The 22,415-nt window shown below is 39.9% G+C and overlaps 2 protein-coding genes across 4 annotated transcripts; one reads left to right on the plus strand and one right to left on the minus strand.

Annotated features, from left to right (window-relative positions):
* Positions 1 to 5,830: 5,830 nt before the first annotated feature.
* LOC119724140 (4-galactosyl-N-acetylglucosaminide 3-alpha-L-fucosyltransferase FUT6-like) lies at positions 5,831 to 9,107 on the minus strand. Its single transcript, XM_038195063.1, has 2 exons — positions 7,693 to 9,107; positions 5,831 to 6,967 (listed from the first exon to the last, which is right to left on the minus strand). Exons 1-2 carry the CDS (start codon positions 8,256 to 8,258, stop codon positions 6,142 to 6,144), a joined length of 1,392 nt encoding a protein of 463 aa, XP_038050991.1. The 5' UTR covers positions 8,259 to 9,107; the 3' UTR covers positions 5,831 to 6,141.
* A 458-nt stretch (positions 9,108 to 9,565) lies between these two features.
* Positions 9,566 to 19,070, plus strand: LOC119724141 (solute carrier family 22 member 15-like). Of its 3 annotated transcripts, none has more exons than XM_038195064.1 (11): positions 9,566 to 9,630; positions 11,300 to 11,597; positions 12,282 to 12,487; positions 12,682 to 12,811; positions 13,240 to 13,331; positions 14,284 to 14,511; positions 16,082 to 16,216; positions 16,618 to 16,703; positions 16,903 to 17,017; positions 17,676 to 17,748; positions 18,796 to 19,070. In XM_038195064.1, exons 2-11 carry the CDS (start codon positions 11,355 to 11,357, stop codon positions 18,964 to 18,966), a joined length of 1,479 nt encoding a protein of 492 aa, XP_038050992.1. In that variant the 5' UTR covers positions 9,566 to 9,630; positions 11,300 to 11,354; the 3' UTR covers positions 18,967 to 19,070. The 3 variants fall into 3 exon arrangements, with proteins under 3 accessions (XP_038050992.1, XP_038050994.1, XP_038050993.1); XM_038195065.1 differs by lacking the exon at positions 9,566 to 9,630 and adding an exon at positions 10,153 to 10,171; XM_038195066.1 differs by lacking the exon at positions 11,300 to 11,597 and having other exon boundaries at positions 9,572 to 9,630.
* The last annotated feature ends 3,345 nt before the right edge of the window (positions 19,071 to 22,415 follow it).

The raw sequence follows: 22,415 nt of genomic DNA on the forward strand, positions 1-22,415 counted from the left end.
TTTAATAAGTACCGAACCAAGTCTGCCAAAATCCATCAATCATAGGCCTACTGCTTCCATTGCATGCTTTGCTTTAGGCCAAGTCCATCATACTCCATCAATATTTAGTCAGACCAAGCCTGCAGTACCAAGTCCCCCAAAATCCACCAAAATGGGGGATAGATTTTGATGGAGTTGGGGTTAATACAGTCATGCAAATAACAAAAACTGGAGTACATACATGTAAGTCTCAAGTTTCTGAATTTCTGGATTCAATTTTATTCATTATTGTCTAAATTACAAACAGTAAAAAACCCTGAATATAGTTCTCAGTTATATGAATACATAAATTCTATAAAGTATATGAAATTTACCCTAAAATGTCTACATTTTTTAACTCTTTGGTTCGTAAGTTGTCAGCAGGACGTTACATTCTGAAAATGAAAAGATGTCTTTCTCGTGGAATGCCAACTACATAGTGTCTTTTATTTGCCAAATATTTTACTTTATACAACGCCTGTGTAGCTGATTGGTGGGTTGTTGATCACATGTCATTGAATTATTCGTCCCAACCCACGTACCGCAAATCTCTATTCTACGGTCAAACAACAACCAATCCGTTTGACAACAATTTATTCGGGTGTTGTATAAAGCAAATAATGAATGTGTCACATTCGTGCAATGGAAAGAATAATTTCATTCGGTGACAGATGGATTGTTCCTTTCCACTCGGCCTTACCTCGTGGAATGGAACATTCCATCCGTCACCTCATGAAATTATTCTTACCATTGCACTCACAAACATTCATTTGTATACTAATGCAGTATAACAATATTTCATGGAATTGGGGCTTCGCCTCGTGGAATGGAACATTCCATCCGTCAACTCATGAAATTATTCTTACCATTGCACTCACAAACATTCATTTGTATACTAATGCAGTATAAAAACTATTTCATGGAATTGGGGCTTCGCCTCGTGGAATGGAACATTTCATCTGCCACCTCATGAAATTATTCTTACCATTGCACTCACAAACATTCATTTGTAAACTAATGCAGTATAAAAATATTTCATGGAATTGGGGCTTCGCCTCGTGGAATCGAACATTCCATCCGTCAACTCATGAAATTATTCTTACCATTGCACTCATAAACATTACTTTGTATACTAATGTTGTATAAAAACTATTTCTAGGAATTGAAGAATTTGCACACACAAATTAAATGGGCATTTATATAGCACACACAACAAATAACTCTCATTTTACACAACAAATATATCTACGAAAATACCTTTAGATGACGTAAAAAAGCACACAAAATCTATTATTGAGTGGTCGGGCACAACCCGACCACTCTTTGGATTTGTTGCGATTAATCTTTCTTTCTTTCTTTCTTTCTTTCTTTCTTTTTTTTCTGCATAGCACGTTTCCGCGGGTTTTCTCCTAAACAGTATATGATATGAACTTGTAACTTTAAACATATATTGACCCTCACTCAGAGTGGTGCATATTACACTGACGTCATAATGACGTCATCGGGTGTCAAATTACAAGCGATTTTCGTTGAAAAAATGACGATCTTCTTTCATCTATAACTCTTCAACAAAATAATCAATTATGCTCCAATCTTGTAAACAGATAGACCATAAATTGATAAACATTTTTTGTCATGTACGTGAACTCACTTGACCTTTACTTCCGGGTCTACCGGAAGGTCAAAGTTAGGTGAATTCAAAATGAAGACATTAGCCTGAAATCGAAACAAAGCACAATTTCTTCCAAACGGTTTACGGTATGATCATAAAACCTTGTGTGAACTTGTACCATGTTACGAAGATGTTATAACTGTTGTTACGTCATCATGACATCATCAGGTATCAAATTACAAGCGCTTTGATTGCACAATTTGACAAAATACTTTGACCTATATCTCTTGAACTAAATAGGGTATCGTGTTCGTTTTTTCGTGAGGTTGTAGACGGTGCCTTGAGCAACATTTCTTATTCCCGGGCACAAAACTGCTTGACCTTTACTTCCGGTGTTACCGGAAGTGAAATAGAAACTGAATCTAACTCTAAAACGGAAGCATTTTACTACAGACAAATACGTTATGGAAGTGTTAAGTGAGGAATGCCAATCACAAAAACATTATTTTGACGTCATCCACAAAAGGGCGCCCTCCAGCGGCACATAGAAAACAGTTTAATCTTTTAAAATGTTAAAACCCTCAATCAAATTTTTATGATATATTGACCCTATATATCCCGTGAGCAACCGCAAATGAATTTGCAAGGTTTCATAATCATGACGTCATCAGACCGGAAATTACTGTAGGGAGAATTCAACAATAACCATTTTATTTTAAATTTAAATCAATCATTTGATCCCTGTCTCATGACCTTGTTTTTTTGCCCCCTCCAAAAATGACATCTGTTACACTTAATGTTGACCTTTTGCTTCCAAATACTGTGACATCATCAAACTGGAAGTTAACTGTTATTATTACATACACTTAATTTCCACATTTTAATGCGTTATTTTTACTTAATGATAAAACAAGTGTTTTCCCTTCCCTGTTTGACTGATGACGCCATCAAACCGGAAATAACTTGTACGTGTACCCAACTGTTTACTGAAATTTATCACACCTTAAAAGACGCATTCTTTTTGTACAAAATAATTGGTACTGGAAATGTTGAAGTTCTTGGTCCTTTTTTTCTGACATAAACATATTCATAATTTAATTGGAGAATGTCTAATGAAATGGTTGTCTACCCGACCACTCTGCGTTTGTAACAACAAACGCGAACCTCTAGTTGCAAATGTTTTGATTGCCACAAATATCAAACAATGCCACAGCAAATTTTCGTTGAGGTTCGATACACACTACACAATATTTTTTAAGTAATCCAATCATATCATTGGCACCAACAAAAATAATGTGAAACTAAAGTCTTACAGAACTAGCCAAGATAATTACCAAAAAAATGTACCTTCGCCAAGGATGTATAGGCCTTATGTTTTCATCGGTGTCTGTTGGTTGGTTGGTTTGTCTGTTAACAAGATAACCCAAAAAGTTATGGAAGGATTTGCATGAAAATGTTTTCAGGGGTGGTCCTTGGTACACGTACAAATCGATTAGATTTTGGAAGTGATCCGGATCTGGGTCTGGATACAGGATTTTTTTTAAGGATTCTTCACCATTTATGCGAGTATTTCTTTTGGGTGTACTGACAATATGGCGGGGAATTGTTTAGCCTTGGCAGAGGTTTGCGCTCTCTGAGTGCTTTCTAGTTTCCACTGTAAACTACATGTATGTTTACTTTTTTATGCAAAAACCACACCCCTTATTCTAGGGGGGGGGGGGGGGGAACGTTGCAACACAAAGCTCGAACAAACATTACTAACTCACCTTACTTTTAAGTCTGAGAAATTTCTTTGCATAGTCAAATAAGTCAAAGCCCTTTCGCAACTATTTCGCTTAGCGTGGAGATTGGGCAAACAGCTCAAACTGTGTACTCTTCTGTATGTACTCAGTAAACTGTACGTGTAATTTACCTAAACCAAAGTACACAATGACAATGAAAGCAGTTGCCTTTTAATGTGAGACAGCATTCACAATTTACAGTGTACGGATCAGTAGGCACGCATTTTAAATTTTGCCAATTATAAATAACACATTTTCAAGGTGCTTTTTAGTACCTTTAAGATTTTTTTCGTCGGTAGGGCATTAAATATAAGTTTTCTCATTGCGACAGATGTACAGGCACTTTAAAGATTTTTTTGCAGTTTTTTTTTTAGGAAAAATATTTTTTGTGAATTAAGTGACTTCTAAACTTCTGTAACCACTCTGAATAATTGAACTTTTAAGACGAAAAACCCTGCAGAATAGCGAAGTGTACCTTACCAAATTCATAACTTCTGTAACCACTCCGAATAATTAAACTTTTAAGAAAAAAAAACCTGCAGAAGTGTACCTTGCCAAATTCATAATCACTTTTTTTTTTAGTGTTGATTGACAGAAGATCAAGGAAAACACATCTACATGTAATAGGGAGAGCTAAATGCACAAATCTAAAATGGCACTTTTCAAAACTTTAGACGGAAATGAAATGCAAATCTTGTGGAATTATTGTAAAAAAATGTGAGAAGGCACTGCTTATACTTTTGATTGGCGGAAGTCTGTTCCGAATGTCAGAAACTTTGCTTATTCAGGACCCTTTTGAGTAAAAAAATATCAGCATCACTTTTAAAGGGAATATACATCATTTGCTTTTGCTGTAATTTTCAGAAATGGATTGAATTGGGGGGTTGGAAATATATAGCAAATATAGTTACACTGACTTTTTTGAGGTTTTGGGTTCGAAAATGCTATAAAAACCAAGAAAAACAATCATTTTCCTGTAGTCTGGTTCCCTGACTCCATATAAGAAGAAACAGAGCAGTTTACATACATTGGGGAATTGTAAGGTCAGGGAACCAGTCTAGCTTGCTTGTACCCGTTCATAGGTGTGTAATCGATTGCAAACAAGTGCGATGGTCAATTGGGGCCAGTATTTGAAAATTGGAAATTGATACAAAAATACCACTTTTCTTGAAAATGACAGTATGGTGGTGTACCCTAACGTGGCGCACTTCGAAGCATACCCAAATTTCCTCGTGTAGTGTTGCCAAACCTCTTTGTTGACAAACCTCAAATTCATGCAGTGAAATACTGGTACTTTTACCTTATTAATGCTTGCTGTTTAACCTCCGTGAACAATTTCGGTTTCATAAAATTTAACCCGAAATTAAAAAACGGTGGCGTCCGGAAATTGGGCACAATTTGGCGGAGTGTTCCCTAACGTGGCGCACTTAAATAAATCTCAGGAAATTCCAAATTAACATTTAAGAATTTCTGAAAACTTGATAAATTCTGATAAATCATTATTATCTCTACTTACATACCCAGCCAGATGTTTGTCACAAAATTATTTTCTTATTTTTCGGGGCATTTTCAAAGGGTTCACTTTGCACTTGAAAATAAAATCGAAAAATCACGCCAAAATAAGTTTTTCTTTTAACTTTGTAGCGGGTAAATAAATTCGCGATTTATGAACGGGAGTGTTTATAACTTGATGAAATTTCACTTTCTGTGAAATTTCAGTTAAAACTTTTGCTCTAGCTAGGCGCTACAGGCGAAAAATCAAAGTGCGCCACGTTAGGGGCCGCGCCACGTTAGAGTACATCAACAATATACCAGGTGCCATGATTTTACAGGATGCTTTACACTGTCATTGACCAACAGTCCAGCAAGGTATTTTTAAAATGATTTGGTAGTTTTATATTTTGATGTTTGCAAATGTTGTATTTTCCCTTTAAAGGGAATATACATCATTTGCTTTTGCTGTAATTTTCAGAAATGGTTGGAATTGGGGGGTTGGAAATATAAAGCAAATATAGTTACACTGACTTTTCGGAGGTTTTGGGTTCGAAAATGCTATAAAAACCAAGAAAAACGATCATTTTCCTGTAGTCTGGTTCCCTGACTCCATATAAGAAGAAACAGAGCAGTTTACATACATTGGGGAATTGTAAGGTTAGGGAACCAGTCTAGCTGGCTCGTACCCGTTCATAGGTTTGTAATCGATTGTAAACAAGTGCGATGGTCAATTGGGGCCAGTATTTGAAAAAAAGCCAGTTGTTTCCAACGCTGATCGGCCGATCAGCGTTGGAAATTGATACAAAAATAACACTTTTCTTGAAAATGACAGTATACCAGGTGCCATAATTTTACAGGATGCTTTAGACTGTCATTTACCAACATCCTATTAAGATATTTCGCAAAAACTTGGTAGTTTTATTTTTCGATGTTTGCAAATGTTGTATATTCCCTTTAATCATGCTTCTACTGGAAGTTCTAGTGTAATCAGGCCCTAGGCCAGACTATACACAAACTTTGGAAAGAACCTTGCATCCTGACACCTCTTTTGTTCATCATATATCATCTCAATGAAGGTCAATCATTGCAATGAATGTTGAAAAGACATGAATCTGGGACTGAGAAACATTCCAATTTTGTTCGGAAATACTTTTGAAAATGTTCTTGACTCTCTATGCAGTTTGTACACAACCGCGGAAGTGGCGTCTGGATACTACGTTCTTTCCCAAACGTTGCCTACTCCCATGCAACAAATGATTTCAATGAATCCTTGTCTACAAAAGTTCCAGTCCTACTTTTGCAAGCCTTGAAGTAGCCACTATTCTTCACTGTTCTAAACGCAGGGGGTGGGGTTAACACAAAAGGCACCACTTCGCAAAACAGCTGCGGGTCCAATGGCGGGTACACGGCCTGAACACTGCCGCGTTCGCGCCAAGCATGGTACATATTGTACATGTTATCGTTCTGGTCGAGTATTTGCAGATACGACGCCAGGTGCTGAACGGAGTCGAAGTCACCGATGTGGATGAAGGATTTGGGAGGCAAGATCTGTTGGTACGCCTCCTTTCTGCCCCCGTAAACGACAGGCACCGCTCCCTGGAGCAGAGCATTACTCCAAACTTTCTCGGTGATGTACTCGTCGCACTCGGCATTCTCCAGCGAGAGATAGAACTTGTAGCCAGCCACGAGATTCGTGCACTTCTCGGACATGGCAGGAAGGCACGTCAGAGTCCCGCAGCCGCCGTACATGTCGACCGGGACGTGCTTTTTCAACTCGATCACGAACTCGTAGCGAGGCCAGAAGGTGTTGTCGCAGTTGCTGGCCATCCAGGCGATCAGGGCCGTCTTATTGGCCGACCAGTCTCGCGTCGTCGTCGATGACCTCTGGTCAGAACGACGGTTGGGCAAGTATCTGCCGTACGGGAGCCTGATGTCTGCTTCCGAGTGGTACGTAATCGAGTGGTGGTACTGGATCTCTGCGATATTAGGATCCCAGTACGTCATCATCTGCGGGCTCTCCACTCCGTAGAAAAACCAGTGAGTCTTGGGATGCAAGATTTGTCTAGAACAAAAGGGGCAAAAAGCAAGCACCGATGTTAATGATCTTTTAACTACCAAAAATGCAAACAGTTCAATGATTTTGTTAATAATAAAACTTCTTTTAAAAAAAATGCATTCAGTCTCCAATATTTTTCTCAAAAATTAAGTACAATGTATACAGTGTGTTGATTATAGTTTACATTTGGACCTTTCTCTGAATATCAAGATGACGGCATCAAATAACAATTTTTGACGATAATCTATCTAACAAATATTCTATGCCAGAATTCAAATTTGCAATTTGTTTAAGGCCAATCAACATAAATTGTTAGGTTTTCATCACCTCCCTCCTCGATTTTCACTCCCGTCCCGTTTTTAATTTTTTTTTATGAAAGTGCTTTTTTCCCCTCAAAAAAGTGTATTTTCCAGACAAGTTTGTCACCAAATCCACAGGCATGGTCACACTGTGAGGTTCATTACCCTTTCTAGATTCTAAACACAAACCCTAGATCAATAAACAGCTGACTGGTACTTAAATATTAATTTTCATGTTTGTTGTGTCTTCTTTTAAGTTTATCTGACGTTGTCCCCTCAATTGACTTTGAATCATTTTGAATGTGAAGAAGTGGAATTTATGAAATATAAATTCCCCTCCCGACCGATCTTTCTCAATCTTGAGTGCATGAAAGGCAAAAGGCTTGAACAATCTTCAACTGAAAATGTGGAGTCCGTAGTCCATAAACACACCTGAGATGGGACAGAAAGTCAAGAAGATTATCCTTCAAAGCATTCGGAAACATGTTCACGATAACTGCATCGGAAGTGTTCAGATACTCTTCATCCGTCGTGACTCGGATATCGACGTCACAGCGCTGACTTGGACACTGCAAGTGAAGACTCCTCAGGTTGGCGTCGCCCAGCTGGGTGGAGTGGTGTGAGAACTCGCTCATGAGGTGCTCATACTCCCTCCACGCTTTGAACGGCCGCATCGACGGTACCAAAATCGTAACGGTGGCGCTGCACTTTGGTTGAACAGCTCCTGAAACGTTTCCCGGATGATTCCGTTCGAATTGCGGGCCGTCGCCCGGTTTCTCATTTGATTTCCCCTTATCGACGACAGGGATTCCACGTTTTTTGTGGTCAGTAGGTTTGACATCTCGTGGATGTGGTTGTCCAGGAAACTCCTCCAAACTGTCCACTTCCAATTGCCGGAAAAGACGGGATGACTGTTGTAGAGCACTGTAGGAAACTAGAGCTGCAATGGCGAAGAGCACGACTGTAAGGAGTCGCAACTTGAGGCGATATGCAGCCATCTTATCGCGTTAAGTATTGGTCATTGAAGAACTAAAAAATGTTCCGCAACAGCTCAGATGGAAGTTGACTGGTTCACATACAGGTTTTGCTTCTCTTATCCAAAACATAGATGTACATGTAAAAAGCAGGGCAACTCCAGTTCATGTATACACTTATATTACGATTCCATTTCTGTACACGTTAGCGGTAGTACACAGCACACACATTCAATTGAAACCTTCACGAAAGCTTCAGTAAATACATTCATATTCATCAACACATGCACCAGTACTTGCCTTGCTGCATTGAGCAAAATACGACCAAACCAATGTCCAACCACAGAGGAGTATGCCTCTGCCGCTTGGAACCCAGGAACCAAGAAAATCTGGGAATGTCCTTCAAAAAGTTCAACGAAGAGTAGCCAGGTTTGTGTGTCATGTGTGTGGCCACTCCTTCAGAGCCAAATCCATTCGGAATCCCATGCATTGAGACCAGGTGACAGACGCAACGACTAGCCACACTCCAGCTTAACTACATGTAGGACATCGACATTGACAGAAAACTACCAGATCCAGGAGAACCCACGACAAGCAGTTTGAAGGCCACCATGCATCATACATCTACCCCCTTAATTTATCCAGTCATTTTTTTCTAAAGCCACTTTTCTTCGGAATGCCCTACCACAGCAAACTGTAACACCTCTGCGCTGTGCAGCCTTCAAAAGCTCCATCCAAATTCCAAGACACCCAACTTAGGCATCAATCCACTCTCCGTGTTGGACCGTTGGGGAGTTTGATCTAAAAGTACAAGGTACACAGGTTAAGTACAAGCACCTGTCTAGTTAAAAAACAACAACTACGGGGTGACTACGAGACAGCGCCGGCCGGCGCGCCAGCAGATAAGGCCAGCAGCCGAGCAAACATGTTGACATAAAAATTATGCGATTACGTAATCGGTTTCACACAGTTTCACTAAGTCAGACTCCCTATTTTCTTGTACCTGGTTTTCATGTTGAAGACGTCTGGGTGGTTTTGGTGACTAATTGTGGTAAACTTGCACAAATATCTCAGGGAATATTACTGCATATTAAAAGACAAAAGAGGTCAATTCGTCATTTCTAAGTGTCTTAATTTGAGGCAACAAAAGTGCAGTTTCTGGATAATGAAAAATATAAACTTGAAAGAATTGGCAGTGTTTTAAATGTGTATTCCTTTTTTTTCTCGTAAAGACAACTTTGCGTGTGCTTGGAAATAACACGAAGGACTGAATGCAAGTTTAGTTTGAATACGTGTACGTTGTACATGTGGTGTACGTACGTACGTGGACTAAGCGACTGGTCGGTTGTTCGAGTGGATGTGCTTGGTGCCGAAATTCATGCTTGTGTTTTGTAATGTAAGCCATTTCCTTCACATTTGTTTGCAATACCAAAAGTACATTTCTAGATTGATAACTGGACTCTTATAGCACATGATAAGTTGTAGCCTAGCTGGTAATAGTGCATGATAAACCGGGACTTATCAATAAATCTGATCAGCCAATATTGTTGTCATGGTTGTAGTCTAGCATGTCTAGCCTAAAAGTAAAACCACCATAGTGCAGTGGGGGGTAAACCATCCATGCTCAAGCTAAACAACATGCTAGATTAGCCGACGTATCATTCAACATGATCAATCATGTCAATTACTCTGATATTTGATAGCATTAGTCTGAGGGCACCCCACCACTCAATCTATCCACCTCGTAGCCGGCTAGGTCACGGTTGATTGATAAACCATTGCACTCCCACTTCGTAACCGCGTAGCCGCCAACAGGGTAGGCTAGTTGGTTTGGACTTTGAATTTTTTCAGCAACTCCCATTCCTTTTGTGTTGCTTCACTCTCAAGCATATTCAAGGGGACTCCCACTTCGTATCCGCGTAGCCGCCAACAGGGTGGTTGGTTTGGACTTAGAATTTTTTGCAGCAACTCCCATTCCTTTTGTGTTGCTTCGTTCTCAAATAATGGACCCCCACTCAGTATCCGCGTAGCTGGCATGGACTTGAATTGTTTCTTTTCCAGTGATTCCAACCTCGTAGCCAGAGAATTTAGGGGTGTATTTCCGAGTGGCGGGGTATTCTGCAATAACTCCGCCTAATGTACTAATACTAAATAGTAATACCGTGTTCATGCGTTATGATATTGTGTGTCGGGTGTCGGTCACTTTGCCGAATTTCCACATTGCCGAATTTCCACTTGGCCGACAACCACTTCGCCTATTTGCAACTTCGCCGAAATTACCACTTTGCCGAATGGCCACTTCCCAGATTGGCACTTTGCCCATGTACCACTTTGCCTACAAACTCACACGTGCACACTCACATACATGGTGGAGGCCTGGAAATTTCAGGGGTTACTTGGCCCCACTAAAATGATTTTTTCTCTATCCAAACCCATTTGAACTTGCAGGATTTTGCAGGATTGAGGCTACATCCTAGCAAAAAGGCCTAGGGAGTTGCGGTTAAATTAGCCCCATAATGTGGCCAATTTACTAGACTACCTCCGTAAATAAAGGCCACACTTCCACCATGTACAAAACATGTCGAACTTTGTCAAATTTAGATTTTCACATTTAGGCTTAGTTTGTAGTTTATTTTTGCTTTAGAAGCATACTCACCCTGTTGATAGGCTAATCAGAAAGTGTTGCCTTTTCAGATGTCTATTTTTCATGAAATTTCCAGATTTTTTTGCACACGTTTACGTATCAAAATTTCAACATAAAATTTCACAAAAATTAGACGCAGAAAAAGGCAGCACTTTCTGATTAGCCTATACAGAGGGTGAGTATGCTTCTAAAGCAAAAATAAACTACAAACTAAGCCTAAACGTGAAAATCAAAATTTGACAAAGTTCGACATGTTTTTGTACATGGTGGAAGTGTGGCCTTTATTTACGGAGGTAGTCCAGTAAATTGGCCACATTTATGGGGCTAGGGTTAAATAAGAGTTTTTGTAAATTGATCAAAATTTATTCAGCAAATGAGTTGACTGTCCATTTTCTTTTTGTTTTCCTCTTTTTTTTAACAGAGTAATGTAATCACCAGCCTCTAAAATAGTAAAACGTGGAATTCCTCTTATCAATATGAGACTGGATTTCGACGAGGCCCTCGAGAAAGTCGGAGGTTTCGGCTTCATCCAACGCTATCATTTCTCGGTGCTCATGCTCGCACAAATTGCCCACGCGCCGTCATTCATTTCCGTGGCGTTCGTGGGGAAGGAACCGGAATTTACATGCAAAGGACGGGCCGCCGGGGACCCTTGCAAACTGGACCCACCATGTACAGAGTTTGTCTACAGCACGGATTTCACGTCAATTGTTTCTGAGGTAAAGTGTTGATCTTCGTAGATGAAAGCATGGCCAGGCTATCGATGTCCGTAAAGCATGGCCCCAACTACATTAATTGACCCAACCGTAGTTGGGACAGTCCCAACTATAGTTGGGACGGTCCAAACTATAAGTCGGGATTATCCCAACAATACTTGGGACCATCCCAACTACAGTTGGGTGAATTACTGTAGTTGAGCCTCTGCAGTTGTACTTGGAAACAATTTTGATTCAGCAAAAGAAAATATGCCATCTTTGTTGAAAAAAAGGGGGGGGGGGCTTCCTTAATATTTTTCAAAAAGCCTGAATGTTTTCTTTTGGCCGGCCTAAACTATTCTTGCCAAAACAAAATTCATTTGCAATATAATTTCATAAGATATTAACAATATTTTTTCCATATGTGTCATTTTCAGATTGTGGCAAAAACAAGGCCAATGCGATTTAATTAAGTGAGATAGCTAATACGAAAAAGTGGAAAGAATTCAATAATTGATGGAAAACAATGGTTCCAACAATGGTTCTGCTGAACCATCATTGGAAAATGATACAAGACTCCACTTTCCTTGAAAATGACAGCACGTGCCATGATTTCACAGGATGCTTAAGACTCTTTATTCTCTGATAGTCAAGTCAGGTATTTCGTAATAAGTTGGTTTTTCTTTTCATAATTTATCTATCTTTCAGTGGGACCTGGTCTGCGATCGCAAAAGAGAAGCCAGCTATGCGCAGTCGCTGGTCATGCTGGGATTTCTGGCCGGAGTTATTGTCCTTGGACGGACGTCGGACATGTACGGTCGCTTGAAGACGTACGTCGGGGGCGTGATATGCCTCGTAGCCGTTCAGTTAGCTTCGGGATTCTCCCAGAATATATATCAGTATTTTTTTTCAAGGTAAGCAGGAGGTCGTGGGTTCGAGTCCCACCTGAGTTAGCTTGTGATTTTTTTTCATGCGGTTCTTATGAAATTACAAATTTGGAGTGAACGACTATGGCTGTAGTGCCATTGATTGAAAACTGTTACGTGTCATTATGTTTTAAGATTTAATTTGTTTCCATTTCTGTTTGTGTGTTTGTTTGCTTTTGTAGATTTTTAGTCGGGTTCTTTTCTGGAGGAGGCACACTGGCGGGTCACATACTGATGTTAGAAAGTCTGGTATCCAGACATCGAGCTTTACTCAGTACTATCTACCACTGTGGCTTTGCAGTAGGTCTAGCGGTAAGCCGACGGACGTTCTTTTAAAACTCTTAACCCTCCTCAATCCTCCAAAATCAACACCCCCACTTGGAGGATTTTAGAGGATCGAGGCTGCATACCTATTATTAAAGGTAGGGTAGATTATTTGTCATTTGTACATTTTTTCGCTTGAAGCAACACAAGTGCTCAAAATCTAAAGACGGGTTCTAAACAGCTAACCTGATGAAGTTTTAGCTCTGTGAATGCTGTATATTCTGAGAAAACAATATTCTAGGATCTCGCTCTTCAGACAACCTCTTGGATTTTGGGGTTGTGTTTCTTTTATGGGTACCTGTTGAAATATCAGTAGAGTTACCTAATTTCTGATGAATGGGAGTTTTCTAGTGTCTGTATCCAGAAAATCGTGTCACTCAAAGATATTGCTTTTTGTGTTGACTTTCCTTTTTCAGGTGTTAGCAGCAATGGCGTACTACGTCCGAGACTGGAGACAGTTGACTTTTGTAACCTGTTTGCCCATGGTGACCATCATTGCCATTCCATTGTAAGTAGGTCGCCTCAGGTCGGGTCGGGTCGGGTCAGGTCACAGGGCCATCACAAGAAGGAGCCTCAGCTCAAAACTCTTCAAAATCAAAATGATGATCGTTGGCAAATATTCCTTTTCGGATTCCTCTTTAGTCTTAGTCAAAGACTGCATTTAGATTTTTTTTTCTTGGCAAGCATGGTCAATCAGATATAGTCTTGCGAATTTTGAAACCTGGTCACTTCCGAGCGTACCTCACATGCACGCATTAGCTTGAATAAAGGGCGTGTACGCGTAGTTAAGTTATTACTTTTTTTTTCAAAAACTGCCTGCTATTTATTGCATCGATTTATCATGTCAATCACGCCAATCTGCAGACATAATGGGCATAATCAGCCTAGGTGAAATGCCTTAAAGGGAAAATACAACATTTGCAAACATCAAAAAATAAAACTACCAAATCATTTTGAAATACCTTGCTGGACTGTTAGTGAATGACAGTGTAAAGCATCCTGTAAAATCATGGCACCTGGCATACTGTCATTTTCAAGAAAAGTGGTATTTTTGTATCAATTTCCAACGCTGATCGGCCGATCAGCGTTGGAAAAAAACTGGCTTTTTTTTCAAATACTGGCCCCAATTGACCATCGCACTTGTTTGCAATCGATTACACACCTATGAACGGGTACAAGCCAGCTAGACTGGTTCCCTGACCTTACAATTCCCCAATGTATGTAAACTGCTCTGTTTCTTCTTATATGGAGTCAGGGAACCAGACTACAGGAAAATGATTGTTTTTCTTGGTTTTTATAGCATTTTCGAACCCAAAACCTCAAAAAAGTCAGTGTAACTATATTTGCTATATATTTCCAACCCCCCAATTCCATCCATTTCTGAAAATTACAGCAAAAGCAAATGATGTATATTCCCTTTAAAGTCGTGAATATTCTCCTCGATTTGGTTTAATTTTCAGGGTGATTCCCGAGTCGGCCCGGTGGCTCGCATCCAACGGCCGTATCGAAGAAGCCAAGGAACAACTCATGTACTTCGGTAAAAAGAACGGACTGAGAATGAATCGATCCATGATCGCCTTGACGGACAAAACCGTCGAGGCGAAGGGCAAGAGTTCATCCGAGGGCGCCATGGCCTTGTTCCGGACACCTGTGCTCCGACGAAGAATGATCACGCTGATGATAATTTGGTAAGGAACGGTTTTCAACGGTGCGGTGACTTCCAATGTAAGGACAAAATAAAATATAAGTCGGTCTCTGGTCAGCGCGCGCGTCGATTTTAATCATGCGCGTCAATCTTTTTTTTTTCCAAAATGTTCCGCGGTAAGCTCCAACAGCGCCCTCTATTTCCGCACCTCCTCAATTTTTTTTACCAAAGAGCACCAAGGAATGGGAAATTGCACCAAGGCAAATGATCGAAAGCACCAAGGCAAATTATGGAGGACACCAATGTACATGAGGACACCAAAAAAGCAAAATAGTACCCACCTTGTCTGTACAATCCAAGCTTGAAGAAAAAAAAAAAAGCCGCGTGGCCACATCAATTCCGGAACTTTGGTCTGACCAGAGACCGAATATTTTTTTTTGGCCTAATATTACATTTTTGTTATAAATGTCATAAAATATTTTTTTTTTCGTTCATCTTGTAACTTTTCCAATTTTAATCGGAAATCCGATATTTCCAATATTCTGTTTTTTTATGATGCTCTTTTCCCCACAAAATCTGATCTTTTGAATGGAATTTGATGATCCGCAGATCCGCGAGACCAATTTTAGTCTGTTATACCAGTTGTCAGTGAACAGATGGTGTGGTAGACGCCCATAAGTAAGCCTGGATCAGAGTAGGTCACGGCTGGAAGTAAGTTTAAGCACAAACATATGACATTGAAGCTATGCGTAAGTCTCTTTCAATTGACGTCATTTCCTACAGACCAGCCACGTGCATCGTCATTTTGAGCGTCAACTTGCATAACGCGCATCGGCTGCGTCGTATTTCAAACACATTTCAAGCAACAATCGCGTGTTTGAAACAATTTCTTAAACTGCACAATACGTTCTTGATTGCGTAAAATACGCAGTTGCAGTTCTCTTACAGAGTTTGCTGTCTTTGACAGATACCTATAGAGCTTTGAGGCTATAGAGCTATATTAAATTACTAGAGCGCTAACTCTTCATTCTTGCGCGGAGACACTTTGAAGCCGCTCTGGGCGCAGACATTTTTAATTCATGCGTGTGTTTGTAGAACACAATCAAAATAGATGGATTGAATTTTAAAACTGTACTCTAAATGCAACGCGCAAGTAGAAGATATGCAAACAACTTAAGCGCGTCATGACGGTTAAAAAAATGTCACGCCGAAAAGCATCTGCAGCTGAGGGACGTGCACACGTTGCGCTGTTGGCGTAGAGCAAAATGACACGCTCAGTTGCTGATCGTGCATTTCGGTTTTGGGCGTATGGGCTTCGATGATGCACTGGTATGGAATACAAACGCAGATATGCAAATAGCCATACAAAAGCCGTACAAAATTTTGACTTTTCCATAGGTTTGTGTACAAACATGGATGCAACCCAGCTTTGTACATGAGTTAGGGCTCTAGTGATTTAATATAACTCTATGGTTGTGGCCCAGATTTGGGACATGGATTTTTGTTCAGCTTGTTTTCCGATTGTTTCCCCATAGGCCAGTTTCGTCTCTGTCTTGATTTTGACCAAAGATTTATCCTTGTGTGCCCAATTTCGTTTTTGTTTCGTCCTTTAGGTTTAGCTGTTGCCTTGCATACTACGGTCTTACCTTCGGTGCAAGCAGCTTGGGAGGAAACATCTACCTCAACTTTGCGCTGTCCGGGATCGTCGAGGTACCGGCTGGCCTCCTCAGTATTTTCGTTTTAAATTGGTAAGAGGGATTCGCCAGGTTTCAATTTCACCGTCATCAGATATGTACATGATCTCTAGAGGGCGCTATTGTACAATTTGAAATAACAGGATGACACTGGTCATTAGGGAGACACATAACTGTCTCCCTAAAGGCACAGCCCCCCTTTAGAGGCAAAATTGTATTGTCGCAATTAGGTTATATTTGTTGCTCGTGGTCTAATTAGTTAACATACCGAAATTCGTGGAAAAAGGGAATATTGGGTTAGGGCACATTTAAGTTTGAAAAATTTTGTGCACAAGTCTATAAGAAAGTCTCCCTAATGACCCATTCCTGGTAATTTATTATTATTACCAATTATTCTTAGTTATAATTATTATTTTTATTCAGTTCTTATTCTTATCATTGTTATCGCGTTTCAGCATAGGTCGACGTCCAACCATAGCAGGGTCACTCTTTGTGGTTGGTTTTGCTTGTCTTGGGGTCATGGCACTACCCAGGTCGGAAGGTGGGTTGGATTTCTTTAGCAAGAAAAACTTTTCTTTTGCAGGACCCAACGGTCATCGACTGACTGAGTTACTGACCGAGTTACTGACCAAGCTACTCCCCGACTGAGTCACTCCCCTCCTGACTGACTGACTGACTGACTCCCCTTATAGATTTGAGTACATCTTTGATCTTCATATATGGGATGTTTTTGTTGACAGATGGCGCGATGTCAACATATCAAACTTGCCTCGCACTCATCGGTAAAATGGGAGTATCTGTTGCCTTCAACTCAGCCTATCTCTACTCATCAGAAATACTACCAACAGTCCTAAGGTAGGAACTCTGTAGAAAACAAACTGAAAGCCAGAGTCCATCATTTGCAGCTATCCCAAAAGTAACTGGCGTAATTATTGTTAAAAAACATACTTGGTTGAAAGATAGTAAGTGGACTAAACTCCCTGTGAAATTATTCTTTCTGGCAAGCTGTCATTTTGAAGAAATCAACAAAAGAAGGCCTTTCCAACGGTGCTTCTTAAGAAACACTGTAGGAAATTCAAATTAGTAGTTCGTTTTGTTATTCGGCGAAGCGCGCGCAAGCATTGGCACGACGCACACGGGCGCGCAGTTGCTATAATTCGTCAGATCAGCGCGCGACATCGTTTAGCTGCAATCGGCTCAGTGAGAACGTGTCTCGGACGCTGAATTCAGGCCCAATTCAAAACACTATTCAGCAACTTTTGATTTGAAATTGAGATCCTAGAATGTTGTTTTTCTCGAAAAATGCAGCTGAAGCTAAGCTGAAAATTCATCAGATTGGTTGTTCAGCACCCTTCTTTAGATTTTGAGCACTTTTGTTGCTTCAAACGAACAAAATGCACAAATTACAAATGATGAACTTTACCTTTAAGAGGAAAAACAACATTTTTTTTTCAAAACAATATCTGGGTAATTTTCAGTTTTGTTTGATTTGTGTTTTTTGTTTTTGTCACAGAAATACCGCCATTGGTGTGTGTTCCATGTCTGCCCGTATTGGAGGAATCCTTGCACCAACTCTTCCGCCATTTGTAAGTACAAACTCCCATACCTGTTACTTTGTACTTTCAGCATTTTTTAGATTTTTTTTTATAAAATGGGTTCTGATGATGCTCAACAGATATCTGGTTAGTGTACGTATTAGCGTGTCGCAATGTACTTGCCATGGGTCACAAGTCATCACATTTTGAAAATAGTTTCGTCCGATTTTTTCCAGAATCGTTCAGTTATCTAAAAACTCTGTCACAAGTAAAATTGCATTTCATTTACTTCAAACACAAAGCTGTGTGTGTCTTGTATCAACCTTGATAAGTTGTGCAATGACAGGCTCCACGACGATCACGATGAGCTGTAAAATAGGTCATTTTCGGTTGCTAGGCCGCAACTAACTCAACGTAAAATGATTGCGCAAGTTACGCAATAAGTTTTTGCGCAAGTCGCGGACTCATGCACTATGAAACTTTCGTGAAATTGTCATGACTGAAATGTTGCGTAGTGTGAAATGTTGCGCAACTTTACTACTTGATAAATTGTGCGCAAGTGGATTTACGCCATTGCATAAACTTTCGTGAAATCGGCTGCAGCCAAAACTGCCATGACGACATTTTGTCATCGGCACCACGAACTGACAGTTACGCGAAAGTGGGTGTCAGTTCGTGAAAACCACGTAATCAACAATTTCGATTTCACGAACTGACACCCGGTAATGCGCGCGCACACATCGGACACTGACGAAAATAGCAAGATTTTCGTTTTCACGAACTGACACCCAAGCATGATGCGGGAATACAGAACAGAGAAAAATGGTTTGAAAGGTTTTACACAAATTTAATCCATCCGTACACTTGTGTGCTTACACGAAAATTTAATTAAAAAGTGTTTTAATTGGTGTAAATAAGGTCAGTGTCAGTTCGTGAAACCGAAAATGTACGGGGTGCGCTCTAATAGTGCTGCACTGTGGAGAATGTCAGTTCGTGAAACCCAAAATAACCCGGTTCTGTAAATACGTGTGCGTGCAGCGCACTCACGCGTAACCGAGTGTCGATGACGATTTTTGTCTTGCCTTTCAACCAATACAGGGAGACAAGGTTGCGTATTTTCTGTTCGGCGTGACGACGTTATTCAGTGCCTTGTTAAACCTGACCCTGCCAGAAAGTCTGAACAAGCAACTTCCGGAGACTGTCATGGATGTCGAGAATGGCATGACCACGACTGTTTCTCATTCGGAGAAACGGATCGGAATGAGCTAGCAGAGCTGGAGAATTATCTTAAAAAGAAGTTGAGTGATATATTTTTTTATGCAATGTTTAAATTGTTGAGTAGACTGATCTATAGAACAATAGAGAGTTTAGGCGGCAATTTTGTCACAAGAACGCTTATGCCTAGGACCCTAGTTGTGTCACGGATACGCGGGTGAACGTCACCAAACTATGCACTGGCAAAACAGGATTAAATGCTGGCTTGCTGTACACAATGCCAGACGACAAATTGTGGCAGTCCTCGTAATCTAGGAAAAGGGAGGAAAAACCACTTCATTTCTCACTCAAGCAAAACGTTGAAGATTGATAATAAAGGTCAGTAAGCTTAAGAAGATCATCTCATTAAACAGTAGCCTTGATCAAGGCATTCGTCGTTATCCGTCCGTATTCGGCGGCATATGCTCGCTATGCAGTGCCATGTAAAAATACAGTGCGAACAGTTACCTCATGCGGCCACTATATATGCAAATCATTTGGATCCGATCGAAAGCTTACGTTTTTCTTTATTTTTCGAATTTGTAAAGAGTGCCCTTTTTGTAAAAAGTGCCCTTTGTTTTCGGAACAAGGGCCCTTTTTTGAAAAGAAGTGGTGCCCTTTTTTGTGGCATCTGACATTTTGGTGCCTTTTACTGAATTTTGCACATGTATCGCCCTGAAAAGCACCATATATTGGCCCTTTGTGTGCATAATTGTTGGTTTTAAACAGCGCCCCCATCGATAGATGGTTTTTCCATGTGACCTGGTATTCATTTTTAAAATCCCCCACAAATGACATTCAAGATCTTTCGTTTTTCATTGTCTGAGAAGTTACTAAGTAATTTGTAAAGTTGGTTACGGGTGCTCGATTCCATAATTTGGAACCGGTTCCTGACATCAGCGGTCGGGTACTCGGGTACCCGGTTCCGATGCACAGCCCTATTTTAAAGATATAGTCCATCATTTGTAATTTGTGCATTTTGTTAGTTTGAAGCAACAAAAGTGTTCAAAATCTAATGAAGGATACTGAACAACTAACCTGATGAAGTTTCAGCTCAGCTTCAGCTGTATATTCCGAGAAAAACAGCATTCTAGGATCTCAATTTCAAATCAAAAGTTGCTGAATCATGTTTTGAATTGCTTTGAATTGCAGCTATACGCGATGTCACGCACTGATCCGACGAATTAAAGCAACCGCGCGCGCGTGTGCGTCGTGCCAATGCTTGCGCGCGCTTCACCGAATAACAAAACGAACTACTAATTTAAATTTCCTACAGTGCGTCTTAAGACGCACCGTTGGAAAGGCCTTCTTTCGTTAATTACTTCAAAATGACAGCTTGCCAGAAAGAATAATTTCACAGGGAGTTTAGTCCACTTACTATCTTTCAACCAAGTATGATTTTCAATTACGCCAGTTACTTTTTGGATGGCTGCAAATGATGGACTATAGCTTTAAATTGGTTCGCGTACATGGATTCTATGAAATGTCGAAAGTACTAACTTTTTCACTATTTTATGCCAGAAATAATTTAAATTTAATAAGTTTAAATTCATACCCCTTTAGCCGTAACAAAATTATAATTTTGTTTTGTAGTCAACAACTCCTTGAAAAAATAAGGGTCCCATTAAAAAAAAATTTCATTTAATGATAATATTTTGCATGTGGTCGGTTTTTGTTTTGTTTTCTTCAAGAAAGTAACAAACGAAAGCAGACTGCTGGTAGCAATACTGGCATTAATTTTATACAGTTTAAAGATAGCGTCCACCATTTGTAATTTGTGCATTATGTTCGTTTGAAGCAACAAAAGTGCTCAAAATCTAAAGAAGGGTGCTGAACAACTAACCTGATGAAGTTTCAGCTCAGTGAATGCTGTATACTCCGAGAAAAACAAAATTCTAGGATCTCGATTTCAAATCAAAAGTTGCTGAGTCATGTTTTGAATTGGGCCTGAATTCAGCGTCCGAGACACGTTCTCACTGAGCCGATTGCAGCTACGCGATGTCGCGCACTAAACCGACGAATTATAGCAACCGTGCATGCGTGTGCGTCGTGTCAACTCTTGCGCGCGCTTCGCCAAATTAAAAACGAACTACTAACGGATATTTCCAAGAATGCGTCTTTAAACGCATCATTGAAAATGGCCTTTTTTTCTTTGATTTCTTCAAAATGACAGCTTGCCAGAAAGAATAGTTTCACAGGAAGTTTAGTCCCATTACTATCTTGCAACCAAGTATGTTTTTCAACAATAATTACGTCAGTTACTTTTTGGATAGCTGCAAATGATGGACTGTATCTTTCAAAACATCTCCATATTGGTGACACGGCTAAAACAAATATTCATCCAGGATGAATTTGAACTGATAAAATAATAAAATTTAATAAATTGACGGACTATTTTTGTTAGAATGTTGTCCCATGGGCTGAATTTTGTAAGAATGTTGAAATATTCCCCTAGTCTGAAGTTTTGTTTCAAATACATATTTGTCTAATTCACGTTTGCCATCTCGAAATAGATATTTTTTAGAAATGCGTTATTTTATTTTTTGATACTTATTCCATTATTAACTGTAGCGTTTTTGGAAACCCTGTTTAGTTAGCACATGTTATACAATGCCTGAATAAATCCCTGTCATCTGATTGGCGGGTCGTTGATCACGTCATTAAATTATTCATTCCATTGCACGGTCACATGATTGGTGGCTCTGACCAATCAGATGATGAGGATTTATCACATTCGTGCAGTGGAAAGAATCTTTTCATTCGTTGACAGATGGAATGTTCCATTCCACTCGGCTTCACCTCGTGGAATGGAACATCCCATCTGTCACCTCATGAAATTATTCTTACCATTGCACTCACAAACATTCATTATTTGTATATTAGCATTATGATATCAGTTAATGTATGCTTAATGCTGAACTCTCATAATTTGTATATTTGGTCCCATAAAATGCTTCTAAATTTTTGTCCAATTTTTGACGCACACAAGTACTACTCTTTTGTGATAGCGATATGCATGTTGGGTGCAATCAGTTGATCTGTGCGATCGGTCGATCGCGTTGCGCTGATTCTGTAGGATATCTCGGACTTTACTTGCCTTTAAAAAAAAAAACCTCCAGAGTTGTGAATTAGAAAGAAAAGGGGGTTTGACTGATGGCAGCGATATCGACCGATAGCGTCATGATTGACCGATAGCGTCATGATTGACCGATAGCGTCATGATCGACCGATAGTGTCATGATCGACCGATAGTGCAACGCGATCGACCGATGGCGCACATCGACCGAACACACCCAACATGTATATTTTATTCTAACTTGTCTGTTTTTTTGGTGCCAACTCAACAATGAACTGTATTTAATATATTTAATGTCCATAGATGACTGTGAATTATTCACAGTCATCTATAGACACTACTGTAAACGTCTATTTTTTTTTCATCGTATTTTTTTGGGGGAGGGGGT

The sequence above is a fragment of the Patiria miniata genome, unplaced genomic scaffold (assembly GCF_015706575.1).
Source record: "Patiria miniata isolate m_02_andy unplaced genomic scaffold, ASM1570657v1 HiC_scaffold_18, whole genome shotgun sequence".
Classification (NCBI taxonomy): Eukaryota; Metazoa; Echinodermata; class Asteroidea; order Valvatida; family Asterinidae; genus Patiria; species Patiria miniata.